General features: G+C 44.7%; 1 protein-coding gene across 1 annotated transcript in view; it reads left to right on the forward strand.

Moving 5' to 3' along the window:
- The window catches only part of DRD2 (dopamine receptor D2), a 101018-nt gene extending 97715 nt beyond the window's left edge, over positions 1 to 3303 (forward strand). Inside the window, exon 8 of the mRNA XM_069079722.1 lies at positions 1755 to 3303. Within this exon, the coding sequence (XP_068935823.1) occupies positions 1755 to 1948 (194 nt within the window). The 3' untranslated portion in view covers positions 1949 to 3303. The remainder of the gene's footprint in view (positions 1 to 1754) is intronic.
- Positions 3304 to 15038: the final 11735 nt, after the last annotated feature.

Genomic DNA, 15038 nt, shown 5'->3' on the forward strand with positions numbered 1-15038 from the left:
GTGTGTGTGTGTGTGTGTGTGTGTGTGTGTGTGTGTGTGTGTGTGTGGTGGTGGTGGTGGTGGTGGTGTGGTGGAAGCCTGGATTGTATGGCTCTCTGACATGGAGAACAACAATACAAGCAAAGAAAAAAATCCTAAGAGTCCCTGTCCTCAAGGAGCTCACATTCTCTTTGTCATTAAGAGATAATGACATCTTAAATTGCTAGAGCACTTTTCAGAGTGATTTTACATAACCAAAGATAGGATTTATTTTGGTCTTCACCAATTGTTCCCATCAATTGAGGGGTTAGGAGGGGAAAGATGGAGGTGGGATCTGGGACATGTGAATCCATGAGCGTGGGGAACTCCCAGTGTGAAGTATTTCTCCATCAAAGCAGAGCTGCAGCTCATCTTTAACTTCTAATCTTAAAGGGTTGTTTGGGGTAATAATAAATTAAATGACAGTTATTAATGTGTCAGATTTAGGACTTTCTCAACTCAGTTTTTTCTGTTTCCAAGGTCACCCCTCTTTTCTTTTTTTCTTTTTCTTTTTTTTTGCCTTTTGGAGGACAATTGGGGTTAAGTAACTTGCCCAAGGTTACACGGCTAGTATTTTTGTGTGGGTGTTAAGTATCTGAGGCCAGAACCGAACTCAGGTCCTCCTGACTCTGGGGCTGGCACTTTACTCACTGCGCCACTTAGCCGCCCCAGTCATCCCTCTTTTCACCAAAGAGCACTGGGATGGTTCAGATCTTCTGAGATTTTACCACTTTGTGACCATGGGCAAATCACTGAACTTCCCCAGACTTCATTTTCCTTCTCTGTAAAATGAGGGAGTTCAGACACAGCCAATGTGCTGATTTATTTCACTTAAGCATACATTTGTCACAAGAGCGAGAAATAGGTTGGCTGGCAGTAATAGATGTGGGAAAGCTCCAATAAAACTTTTTTTGTAAATGCAAGAATACATTTTAAAAACTAAGACGAGGGGTTTGGATTAGATAGAATCTGAGGACCCTTCTAGCTCTTCAATCTGTGTTCTTCCCTCAAGTTGCTTCTCTTATAGGTGAGGAAGCTAAAGCCTACAAAGTTTGGTGACTTTCCCAAAGAGATACATCTAGTTAGTAGCAGAGCCTGGACCATAATCTAAGTCTCCTCTACCACGAACACTCTGGAGAAGAAGCATTCTTGGCATGGGGTCCAAAGACCCTCAAAGGAAGCATGGATATTTCAAGGGATGTGTAAATTTAGGGATTTTTTTTTTAATACTTTGATTATGTTTCTATACAATTGGCTTTCCTTGTACCCCTTTATATTTTATTTTGTGCATTTAAAAACATTCTGAGGAAGGGCTGGTAGGTTTTACCAGACTGTCCAAGGGAACCATGACACAAGAAAGGCTAAAAATCCCTGCATAGTGGAAAGAAAACTGAATTTTAGAGCTAAATGTCCCAAGTGTTATTCCAGGTTTCCACATTTGTTTGCTGTGTCACTTAACTAAGTTTCCTCATCTATAAAATGAGTGTAATAGTATTTGTACTACCTCCCTCAGAGTTGTGACGAAATTTTTATGATCTTAAGGTGCTGTAATAATATGAGTTTTTCATATGATTTCTTAGTTGTCCTGCGTTCAGGAACAGGAATAATATCCACAAAATAATTAAGCGGTCCCAGAATCTATCTGACCCACTCCAGAAGCTGGGCTCTTGGGTGATTGAGACAGGATACTGGGCAGCCTTAGCCATGCCCACCTCACTGGCTCCCTTCTCTTCTAGGAGTGTTTATCATCTGTTGGCTACCGTTCTTCATTACCCACATCTTGAATATGCACTGTGACTGCAACATCCCACCGGCCATGTACAGTGCATTTACATGGCTGGGCTACGTCAACAGTGCTGTAAACCCCATCATTTATACTACCTTCAACATCGAGTTCCGCAAAGCCTTCATGAAGATTCTCCATTGCTGACCCCACCAGCTGCCTGCCCACCCGCCTGCCCACCCAACCACTTGCCCACCTGTGTTGGTCGCCAAGCAAAGAGCCTATGGGGAGGGAGAACTGGCCCTCCTTTCTGAGTCCAATGGGTCCTGGACAGCTCTCCCACCACCTCTCTGGTAGGCAGAATGGGGGCCCTAGGGGCAGATCCAAGGGAGTTTGTTACAGAGTCGAATTGCCCACAACTGCAGTGTCTAAGCCTCTGAAGCAGCAAGATGCTTATATTGGCCCTGTTCCTAGGGCTAGAACCCTTGGGGACTCTGAGGGACAGCTACTATGGAGAGCAGAGTCTGCTCACAGGGACATCCCCCTCTGCTTCCTGGATGCCTCCCCTTTGCACCAAAGACAAAGCCACCAGCTGCTGTCACTATTTTCTGCCCCCCGTCTTCTCTCTGGCTTTGAGCATGGATGCAACAGCTGGGAGACCTAACTGAGGTCTCGACCCTGCTCACTCTCCACCTGCCTGGCCCTGGGTGGGGTTTGAGAAGTGAGTGGGAGGGGTTTGGTCAAGGTCAGGGACAGTGGGAGCAACAGCCAAGGTTCAGTCGGGCACCCATCTACAGCACCATGAGACCTATGTAAATACTAGACCACAGGATGAATCCCAGAGAAGCCCAAGCCAAAAAAAAAACCCCCGAAAAAAATAATAAAAAAAAGTAAATCTTTCTCCAAGATGCTGCTTTGCATGGCAGTGAATAGTGATCTAGGGGCTCCTCCCTATGCACCCTCTAGCTTCCTATCTAGTGGCTGCTATATGAAGGACTGACCAGAGCCAATGCTGGCTTTGTGCATTGAGTTGGGCAGCCCACAGACAGCTTAAGCAAAAGGGGGAAAGAGAGATGGGCTATGAGACTTTGGTTACTTTCTGAGAGACCCCATGGTCTAGCATCTCAATAAGTGATTACAGATTCTGCCTCAAAACCTTAGGACCTGAATATTGGCCTGTGGCTGAAGAGAGGGCATCTAGGCTAGGGGATGGCAACCTGTGGCAAGGGCATCATAGTGTTACTTGCGGTGATAATGTTGGTAGCCATGTGCCACGCCTCTTTTTCTCTTCTTCTTTTCCTCCTCTCTCCCTCTTCCGTTCCCCTGCTTGTCCCTTTCCCTTCCCCATTCCCTGCCTCTGCCTTAGACCTGCCATCAGCTAAACAGGCTGTTGACCCTGGCCTGACCTAGCCTGATGTGGCCCTGTGGGGGCCAGGAGAAACTGCGGTTGCTGCGGAGGTTACTTGGCTCCTGAGTCTACAAGGCCACTGGCTGTCCCCAGGCCCCAGTCTTTCTGTACCATCACTGTACATATGAAAATCTAATAAAATCTAATGGAAACAGGTGGACTGGACTGTGTTTGAATAAACCGAGAAGGAAGTAGTCAGACATCCATCCCTTCTTTACATTGTAAGAACAGTACAATCCCCTTAGGACAGAGTCATATCTTTTCTGTTCAAGGGAGGTCTAGGGCACCAGTTCTTTATACCTGGAGTTGCTGGCATCTGAAGAGGACTGTCTATGTGTTAAGGAAGGAGCAAAATTGTGCCAGGCTATGTAAATAAAAGGGGGTAGTGAGTGGTGAGTTCTCGGAGTCAAGGACACTGGGGCATTGCCTGCATCAGTCTCTAAATGGGGCAACCGGATCATGTGTTGAGGAAGGAGAGAAAAGAATTTTTTTTAAATGTGAACTCCCCCCCGCCCCTTAAAAATATTACACTCTTTGCATCACCCTTATATCAGCAGGGAGAGACAGTTAATGTGTTATATAATGGAGCCAGTATCTAAAGAGACCTCGATAAGCTAGAACACTGGGTCAAACTAAATATCATAAAATTTAATAGGGATAATGGTTAAGTCTTACACTTGGATTTTGGGCTGCTAGGTGGCACGGTGGATAGAGTGCCCAGCCTGAAGTGAGAAAGACTCATCTTCCTGGTCTCAAATATGGTCTAAGACACTTACTAGCTATGTGACTCTGGGGAAGTCACTTAACCTTGCTTGCTTCAGTTTCCTCATAGGTAAAATGAGCTAGAGAAAGAAATAGCAAACTACTCCAGTATTTTTGCCAAGAAAACCCCAAACGGGATAACAAAGAGTCAGGCACAACTGAACAATACTTAGATTTCAAAAAATCAACCTTGTGAGTACAATAGAGAAGAAATATGGCTAGTTCAAAATTACTCATCAATAAATATTCACTATGGGTCTATTATGTGCCTAGAACTGTGCTAGGCAAATGGAGATACAAAGATAAAAGTGAAACTACCTTCCTTAAAAGAGCTCAAGTGAAACAACATGTTATACACAGAATCGCAGAGCCCCAGGATTTCCCAGTTAGAAAGGACCTGAAAAGTGACCTTGTGAGTGAGAGGGTGCAGAGAGCCTCACACTTCGTATGAGTCAACAGTGACCTGTCAGAGAAGAAGGGTAATCCATGTTTTAACTTCAGAGAAGAAAGGTAATCCATGTTTTAACTTCCAAGTCCCAGACCGGAGAGCTGACACTTCTCCTGTACTCTGTCCTGGACGAGCCTCTATCTGCAGCACTGTGTTCAATTCTGGGCACCCCGTTTTAGGAAGGACCAATAAGCTGGAGAATGGTAGCCAGAGGACAACCAGCATGGTCTCCATTTTTTTCATTCAAGTCCATTCCACATGGGGATCAGTGGAAGGAGAGAAGGCTCAGGGGTGCATGATAGTTGTCTTCAAGTATTTAAAGAGAAATCATATAATTCAAAGAGTAATTCAATTAGTGCTGCTAGGCACCAAGAAGAATATTGCCTTAACATAAGGAAAAGCTTCCTAATGAGTAGGACTATTCAAAAGAGGAATGATATGTTTGCAGAAGCAGTGTGTTCTCCCTCATTGGAGGTCTTTAAACAAAGACTGGGTGACAACATGTTGGGTGTGTGGTAGAAGGGATTTTTATTCAGTTATGATTTGGACTTGAAGGCCTCTGAAGTCCTTTCTGTCTCAGATTCCATGGCCCTTGGTGGAGTGTGGTTAGTCCTACAGACAGCAGAAATGGAGAATCCATCAGTGTTCTCTTTCACCTTTAGAGACCTCAACCTGATGTCCATGCTTCTTCCTACCGAGACTTCAGGTCCATTGTCTTTATTCACCCTCAGCATGAGTCTACTGGTTAAGTTTGCCTCCCCTGGCCCCCAAATGGCAATTCCCCACATAGGCAGTGACTCTGGAATAGGCTGCTCTTCCTCTGTCTCTGTCACTTTTCTCTACTTCTCCCTGTCTTGATCCGTATCTCCTCTCACACATCAGAAATCCCTCTCTAGGGCCAAGACAGAAGCTGGAAGGTGGGCTAGGTGACTCGTGCTAGGCAGTCAATTCAATTTTAACTGCTATTCATTTTTGATCTCCCCCTTCTTGCTCTCCTTTGTCTAACCCAATTTACTCCCTTGACCAGGGACCGAGTTGATATAACCTCAGACCTTTTCTGGAGCAAGACTTACTGTTGCTGCTGCAGTCAGAAAGTTGGTTTTAAAAATGAACAATAAATCGACCTCATGAAGAAGAATATTATCACCACCTTGAGAATAACAGGGCTGATGACAAACAAGGTGGAGGCGCCCACGGGCTCCCACTTCAAGGAAAATACAGGGGAGCTGTCAGGGAACATGGCACCAGGGATAATTTGCATGCTAAATGCAATATTTTTAGCACCAAAGTTTAGAGCACTCTACTTGCCCCGAACACTTAATTATGGACTTGGATACCTGAACCAGAAAGAAGTTCGAGCTCAATCCTATGGGTGGCTCCATCTCTCACCAACATTCCCTGAGGGTCGGGAGGTTGGGCAAGAGAGAAGTAGATATAGGAGACAGGAATCTAGGTCAAGAGACACATTCCTGAAACCCAATGGCCTATTCATGGTAAATGGCCCCATGTTCACAGCCGAAACATGAGCTGGTCAAGCCTGAGTTCAGTTGGTACTGGCAGAGAATCAGAGTACTGAATTTGGAGTCAGAAAACTAGGGTCCAAATCCTACCCCTGACTGTCACTGTGTAACTGTGGACAAGTCATTCATTTCTCTGAGTCTCTGTTTGAATGTCAAACTGAGGGCTTTGGACTAGGTGTCATTTAAGGTTCCCTCCAGTCCTAATTCCAGGATCCTATGATGTTGAGCCAGAAGGAAATATTCAAAGGTCATCTTTGTCAAATCTTTTTCCTCTCAATCCTCCATCATTATTCTATCCACTCCCACCAACCTCCCCCAAGACTGCTCCCCATTATACACTCTCAAACTAAAGCATTTTGGATTAGGAATGAAGGAAACAAGAATTTGTTAAGCAACAACCATGTGCCTGGTACTTTACTGAGTGCTTTACAAATTTTGTCTTATTTAATTCACACGATAACCCTGGGAGATAAGTAGGTGCTATTGTTATTCTTGTTTTACAGTTGAGGAAACTGAGGCAATTGGTGATGACCACAGTCACACAACTAGTAAATATCTGAGGCCTGATTTGAACTCAGGTCTTCCTGACTCTAGGTCCAAGGCTTTATCTACTGTACCACCTAGCTGCCTCTTTCATTAGAAATCTCTACAGGAGAAAAATCAAGTTCAAATTGTCTGGTTCATAGAATTCAAACATGAGAGGGATCATCTAGTCCAGGGAGGGGAAGTTTCTGGCCTCAAGGCCACATGTGGCCCTCTATGTCCTCAAGTGTGACTCACTCTTTGATGAAATCCAAACTTTACAGAATTCTGTCAAAGGGCCATGCTTGAGGACCTAGAGAGCCACATGTGGCCTCATGACTGCAGGTTCCCCACCCCGGATCTAGTCCAATCCTGTCAATTCACAAATGAGAAATAAGAAATCAGTAGATTTAGGTTCTAATCCTGCTTCTAACACTTACTGCTTCTGTGATGTAGGGGAATCAGTTCACATCCCTAGTCTCAGTTTCCTCACCTGTCAAGAGAGGGTAGGACTAGATGGCCTCAGAAAGCTCCTCCAGCTTTATGTCCTGCAGGCCTGAGTCTAGAGCTATGCTCCCATAAAAACCTGGAGGAATCAAATGGTCTCCCCAAGGTCACTCAAGGAATAAGTAGCAGGTCCAGAACTTGGCTCAGGGTTTCTAACTCCAAACCCAGTGGTCTTTCTTCTTATCAGCTTGGCAGGGATGGAGGAAAGATGATAGAAGATTTTGAAATAAAAAAAAAATTATAGAGAAAAGCAGTACTAAGTTTATTCTGAGAGAAAAGTGCCAGAAGAAGGAAGGAAAGGGAGGGCAAAAAGAGAGGGGTGATGGGGGGAAAGTGCTGTAGCTGTCATCAAGCTCCTCTTTGTTCCTGCCAGAACCAGATTGACAGCTGGAGTGGGCAGGGGGCGGGCTTGGCTCATCCCCAGCTCCAGCTTTCAGTGGGGAACACGGGGAGGTAGGGCAATGGTAGGAGATCCCTAGCCTTTATCTGGGCGGGCTCTGCTGCTTCCAAAGTGGGGGTGGATGGAGGGGCAGAAAAGAGGTCAGAGGCAGGACCAGGGCAGGCTAAAGGTTATCTATGGTTTTTCCAGGGTCTGTGTGTGTGAGTCTGTCTGTTTCTCTCTGTCTCTGTCTCTCCTTATCTCTCTCTGTCTCTCCCTGTCTCTGTTTCTCTCCACTCTCTGTCTCTCTCTTCTCTATCTCTCTCTTTTCTGTCTTCTTCTCTCTCCCTGCCTCTCTATTTCTCCTTTTTTCTCTCCTCTACTCTTTCTCCATCTTTCTGTCTCTCCCTATCTGTCTTTTCCTGTTTTTTCTCCTTTCTCTGTTTTTCTCTTGTTGTCTCTGTGTGTGTCTCTCTTTCAAAAGCAAAAGAGCACTGTAGCCCTTGGTTGCTCCCTGCACCAGTCCTAAGTGTCTCAGTTAGCAAAGCTCATGGGGCCTTCCTTCCTGGCTCTGGAGGGTTTCTTGCCCTCCAGAGGCCAGTCTGGCCACAAGCAGTGAAGGGCATCCTGAAGACTCTACGAAAAGCAGGGACAGTTTCAAGGTTGGCCACCTCCCGCTCCTGTTAGCCTCCGTCATGGACAATAACCCCAGCTCCCGTGGATGTGACATTTTATGATTACAACATGCTTCACATTCCCTAGCTAATTTGCTCCTTACAACAATTTTTGAAAGCAAGTAATATAAGTAATAATGGTTCTTTCTGCATTTAATACTTTAGAGTTTATAAAACACTTTTCTCACAACAATCCCACTGAAGTAGTCAGTAAAAATATTAGTCCTCATTTTCCAAATGAGAAAACTAACACTCAGAAAGTTAAGTGATTTGTCCACAGACACTCAACTACCTCAAAACCACGTATTTCAATTGCAAGACCAGTGTTCTCAGTGTGGGGAGGGAGGCAGAGGGATTGAGGGGTGAAGGGATTATTTTAGAGATTGTATGAGTTTTTGACTTTTTCTTGGGAAGGAAGCCTAGTGGGAGAAGACTGAAGGTCTTGTCCTGGAGATATAACCCTTCCAGGGAGCCCTTAGCATCTGGCTGCCTCACCCCATTCAGGAAAAAAAGAAGAAAAAAAAAGGATATGAGTGAAAATACTCTTTGGCTAAAAGTTGTGAGAGACCTTGGAGGGGAGTCTGCAAAGGGAAATCCTAGAGACCTCTCAGAAAAGGAAGGTTGGGCACTTAAGGCATCCCAGACACATGTCAAAGCATCTCTACCAGGCCTCAGCTTTTCTGCTTCAGATTCTGTCCACTTTTTCCACTCCCAGCCCCTACAAAAAGTCCCTAATTTTCCTTTATCAGTTGGGCCCCACCCTATGTCTTCCCACCCACCTCCAAAAGAGATCATAACAAATCCTAGTCCTCACTGGTACCTCTGGCATCCAATTCAAGTTCACCCATATCTCCCTGCCCTGCTATGCCAACAGAACAAGAATTCCCTAAGATCCATGTGGGGTTGCAGAGATTCAGGACTGAAGTTTCCCTGAGAACTGTCTGATGGCCAGTAAAGACTCCAATCTCTGTGTGAGGCATGGAGGGGGGTGAGACTGATGAGCTCTAGGAAATACTAACAACTGAGAGCTTGGAGACCCTGTGGAGAGACAGACAGACACATAGGGAAACATAGATATATGGAGACAGGTAGACCGAGACAGAGAGAGTTGGCAATTCTTATGGATAGAGAAATGATCCTAGATTTCTTGGGCCAAACTAGTGACACATGTGACCTTGGGTAGAGGTTCTAGAACCCAAGTGAATTATGATCTAGGTGGACAAATGATACACTTGCCAGGACACAGAATGAGAAACCCCATTAGACTGGAGATAGCCAGGACCTGACACCTCAGAACTGAAGGTATAGTTAAAAGCAGAAATAGGATAAGGTACTCCTCTCTCCCCATCTCTCTCCATGAAGGATCTGGAAAGCTCATTTATACCCCAAGTGTCTGTAACAAAGAATGATCCCGGATCCTAGAGTGAACAGCTTGTCAACAGTGCCCCTTGCAGGCATCTCCCCCACCCCTTCCTCCAAAAGGATCCAGACAAGGCTTCTCCCTTAGAAGAGATCTTCCTTTTGGCATGACCAATTCCAGGAAGATGCAAGAAAGTTGCATCACTGAGATACGGGGCATGCTGGAAGTGGAGAGGTGTGAGAAGAGGGGCATCCAGAGCAATGGGGGAGGGCAGGAATCACGGAGTCACAGATCTGGAACTGGAAGAAACCTCAGAGGTAAACCACAGAGGCAGGATTTAAACTCAGTTGTTCCTGACTCTAGAACCAACACTCTATCCCACCTTCTTACACAGGTGCCCATAAGCAGCCAGAGGCAGGATTGGAAGCCAGCTTCACTGACTCCAGAGTCAATCCTCTTTCTAGGGAATGAAAATTAAGCAAGGGGATGGATGGTTCTCAGCCTGGAGACTTCATGTGGTAGCTAAATGTGGCAGTGGATGGAACACCGAGCCTGCAGTCAGCAAGATCCAAGTTCAAATTCTTTTTGAGATACTGACTAGCTGTGTGACCCTGGGCAAATCACTCAGGTTTTTTTGTTTACCTCAGCTTTCCCACTTATAAAATAAGAATTACAATAGGACTTACACTGTGCCAGGCACCATTAATAAGTGCTTCACAAATATTATTTCATTTGATCCTCACAAACTACCTTGGGAGGTAGGGGCTATTATTGTCCCCATTTTACAGGAGAGAAAACTGAGGCAAGGTTAGTTAAGTGACTTGCCTGGTGTCCAAATGAGTAGTAACAGCTACATTTGAACTCAGGTCTTCCTGACTCCAGGCCCAGCACTCTACCCGCTGCCCCACCTAGCTGCCTAGAGTAGGCAGTGGCCTTAGAGATAAGTTATCCAAAACCCATTATTTTCCAAATTTTGATACATAGTGAGGCCCAGACAAGTTGAATGACTTGACCCAGGCCACACAGGTAAGAGTAGTATGCTTGGAATTCAAACCCCACTCCTGTGCCTCTGGTCAGTGCTCATTCTCCTCCCTCTTAGTGACCCATGCTCTTTCTACCAAAGCAACTTGCTTCCTACATCATCTCTAAGGTTTGGTTGAAACAATGCTGAGCTGAGAGTCAGGAGTCCTGGGTTCTAGTCTTGGTTCTACCATTATAAGCCACATGACCTGGGCATCACTTAACTCATCTGTAAAATCAAAGAGCTGAACTAGATTTTTTTTAATTGGCTGGAATTTTAAAGAATTATTTTTATTTTTTTTTTTTTGGTTTTTATACGCTCTTTCCCACCTAGAGAGCTAACCTGTATAACAAAGAATTTTTAAAAAGAGATTTAAAAATCAGTCCAGCAAAACAAACCACACATCAATTGAGTCTGAGAATATTTCACATCCACAATCTGTCATCCCCCTCCCCCAAACTCTGCAAGGGAGGGAGGGAGGACTAAATGCTTTCTAAGGTTCCTTCTAGCTCTAGAAGGGAGGTAGGTGGAGAGGAGGGAGGGACCTAAAGGCCAGCACTGGTTATCACAAGGACCTCTGGGATTGGGCCTCAGGCAGTGTCTGAGCCAAGTGGAGGAAGGAACCAGCAAAACTCATATACAGTCCAAACACATACATAATGAAAATCAAACCAATCCTATCCATACTTTATTGACACGATTTTGCTCAAATTCAGCCTAAGTAATACAAACTTCTTTGGTTAGTCCCTTCGACTCATTCAGAGAAGTTTACTTTCCAACTCATGACCCAGCAGTTTTGGAAAATTTCCTAAAATCCTAACTTCTCAAGATGCTTTGTTGTGAATGCTCTTGTAAAGATACTTAACCATTCTGCATTTTCACACTACCAATATTCAATGAATATATGAAATGAAAAAGATGAATGAAAAGGTCTTGAAGTGCTTATTGTATGCCAAGCCCTGTGAAAATGGAAATTTACAAGAGACTGCTGAGAGTAGGGAAACCAGAAACAATGTAAAAGTGATCCATTAGTCCTGCTAATACACAAATAAGTACACAAAACAAGATGGCATATTCTTTTTTTTAAGGGGGGGAAGGCAGGGCAATTGGGGTTAAGTGACTTGCCCAAGGTCACATGGCTAGTTTTTGTGTCAAGTTTTTGAGGTCGGATTTGAACTCAGGTCCTCCTTGACTCCAGGGCCGGTGCTGTTTTCACTGCACCACCTAGCCACCCCAGAAGATGGCATATTTTTTATAGCTCCCATACTGGGAGAGAAAATCCTCCCATCTTCTCCTCTCCATGACAGTCAGTGTGGAAAGAATGGCACATTTGAGAAGACCTGGGTTCTACTGGTGCTACTTTCTACCTTTATGAGCTTGGGGAAATAATTTTCACCTTCATCTGGGTCTCAGTTTCTTCCTCTGTAAAATAGGTCATAGTAGATAGAAGATCCGGGACTGGGAAAAACCTTTAAGTTCACCTTGTCCAACCTAATATTTCATAGATGAGGAAATTGAGGCCCAGAGATGTGAAATAATTTATGCAAGGTGACACAGGTAAGTCAGCAGTCAATAAGGATTCTAAGTGAGATCATGAGATGGTGTAGCTATAGGGCTAGAAAGGAACTCAATTAATCCAACCACCTGATTTTGAAAACAAAGAAACTAAGGCCCAGGGAAGCTAAGGGACTTGTCCAAGGTCCTTAAAATCCATTACAGGTCATAGATTTAGAACAGGGAGGGAACTTGCAGATTATCTGGTCCACACATTTCATTTTACACATCAGGAAACTGAGGCCCAGAAAGGCAATAAGTGGCAGAGCTGGGGTTTACTCTGGGGACCACACTGGGTCTCTTTTACCTCTAAATCTATGACCTTGGAATCTCATGAGCCTCCATGACCATGAGAACTACTCAGCCACTGTTCAATCAGTCCCATTTCTAAACAGAATTTTGTCTGCCTACTTTTAATGTTCTGGGGAGCTTTGGCAGCTCCTTCTCCTTGCTGCAAGCCCAGCCTCTCCCTGTGTTGCTGCTGGCCTGGCCTTCATCATTTATCTGCATCCCAGGTCCTTTTCGAGGTCTTCCTTCCATTCCCACCCTTCCTCCTCATTCACCTCCCATGCCATCCTATGCTACAGCATTGCTGTATCTTCTGAATATGTCATCCTTATCATCTCTCTGCTCAGAAACAGACATCAACCTCAGCCTGTCTTCCTATCAGTCTCCCCAGGCTGATTTTCAATGCCCCAGGTCCTGTCTTGCCCTCCCTCCGTCAGGTCTTCCCACTGGGTCAAACCACAGCTACACCCAACCCTCTCCAAGTAAACAAGTTTGCTCTGTCCGTCGTTAGCACCGGCTCACTTCTGTTTATAAGGTTTTCCCCTCACGTGCCCACCTAGAATGACCTTTTTGTTAAGCAGAAGATCTTTTAACCTTCCAGACTCAACTCCTTTGGAAAGTCTGTCCCCTTTAGCCTTGCCTGGTTCTGTCCTCTTCAACTCATTCCAGCTGAGGTGGGGGGAGTAGGAGACTTTTAGGGGAGAGTGCAGAGAGAGATTTCCCCAGGACACAAGACCTTATGGAGGGAGACACTGTGAAGAGGAGAAAAAGTCTCTGATTCTCCCAAGGCTCTCTTGGGAAGAAAGTTGCTGGAGGAGTGGGCAGGATAGGGCCAGGCAAGATAGCAACAAAAGTCATGTCTTAGATGTGGGGCCAGCAGAAGATGTAAGAGACGTAGATGAGAAGCCAGAAGCTCCAGACTTTGGGCCAAGTGGCTAAAAGCCTCCACCATCTTGGACTACTTAAAGCTCTGGCTGGCTAGGTCATTGGTCAGAACAGAGTACTCAGGAGGTTGAGCCCGAGTTTATAACTAATAAAAATCATCAGAACAGTACAGGTGCCCCAGGCCCTTACTGCCTCACAAGGTTGCAAGGATCACTCCAGATGTGACTGTGTATATAGTGTAACATAAAGTATCAATCTATTTTCCAATCCCAGTGTGTACCTATAACCCAGCAGGTAGCTGGAAAAAAATGAACCTGTCAACAGAAGAAAAGTCAAAAAGAAACACAGACAAGCAGGACAGTTTTGAAAGCTACAGGTTGAACTTAAAACCTTTTTTTTTTTTCAATCAAGCTGTAGAAATCAGAGAACCACAGTTCCATTGTGTTTAAATTTAGAATTATAAAAAAATTATTTTTTAATGAACCATTTTTGATCACAAGCAGGTCTAGGCAAAATATAGGGTATGGATTGGTGCTAGGCACACAGTTGGCATTAATAAATGCTTGTTGGTTGGTTGATGGATGGGTTCAAAACCACTCCCGATTCCAGAAGGACAGGGGAAAGAAAAGGCATGATCCAAGGGTCTGAGGACAAAGCCACAATACACTCATTGTGTTAACATGTTTTTCCTTATATGTGCCTTGTCTTTCTCATGCAGGACCCTAGACTTGGCTGTGAGGAGTAGCCAGGGACAGGTAGAGGATATTCTCCCTTACTCATACCCAATTCTCCCATTCTTGATTGACTGGTTCAGAAACCCTTGCAGGTTTCATCCTGCAGAGCCTAGCAGTGTCCGTTCCAGCCCTGCTCCCTCCTCCTCTTCACCCTAGCCCCACTGCTGGCTCAGGCATGTTCTGGAGGAAAGAGATTTCCCAGGAGCATTTTTGACAAGGAATTATTTGTTTCTAAATTCAATTAAGCCTTTCAGGAGAGAACAGTTTTACCCAGGGCTTAGCCTTAGAGAAAACAAGGGGAGATCAGGAGGCTGGTAGAGAAGACAGGGTTTTCTCATAAGCTCAGGCCTGTGGCCTCTACCCCCTGTCTGTACTCATTCCAGTCCATCTGACCCATAGAGGAAAATAAATCAATTCAGAGATACCTGTGTGCCAAAAATGTTTGCCTAGCTGTGCTATGGAAGGGATCATAGGAGTGTAGGTTTGAAACTGGAGCCTTTAGAAGCCATCCCATCCAAGCTCTTAATTTTATAGGGGAAGAAACTGAGGCACCAGAGGTTTGCCCACTGTGACAAGAGTAGTGTCAGTGGTGGGATATGGCATTCTTACCCTGAGGTCCACAAACCCACAAAGAATTCATGGATAGATTTGGGGGTTGTTAATTTTTTTTTAAATATTTTGATAATGATTTCAATATAATCAGTTTCCTTTGTAATACTATGTATTTAAAAAAATTTTAAAAACATTCTTCTGAGAAGGGGTCCATGACACAAAAAATGTTAAAATTCCTGCACTATACCACGGTGCCTCCCTTAGGGGATACAAGTCATCACACAGTGGCATGATGTGCCTGCTCATTATCTGCCCTGGTCCCCCTATCTGACCCCACTTTCTACTTATACTCTGTGCCTGTTGCTGCTCTCAAAGAAAATAACAAGGGATAGGAAATCTGGATGATTGCCCTGAGATCCTGCCCCTGCCGGAACCAGGAAGCTGGAGCTTCCTTCAGGTCAAAGCTAAAATTCCATCTTCTACAGGACACCTTTAATCTAGCGTCTTCTTTCCATTTGACCCTATATTTAGCTTTTTTGCACACATTTGTTTGTTTCATTAGACCATAAGCTCTTCAAGGGCAAGGGACTGTCTTTGTTTTTTTTTTGTATCCCCAGCTTTTAGCATGGAGCCTGACACATAACTGATATTTAATGAATGCTTATTGATTGATTGACTGACAG

Source organism: Petaurus breviceps, unplaced genomic scaffold (genome assembly GCF_028583685.1).
Source record: "Petaurus breviceps papuanus isolate PSGF00001 unplaced genomic scaffold, PetGlider_PUasm1.0 91133, whole genome shotgun sequence".
Taxonomy (NCBI): domain Eukaryota; kingdom Metazoa; phylum Chordata; class Mammalia; order Diprotodontia; family Petauridae; genus Petaurus; species Petaurus breviceps.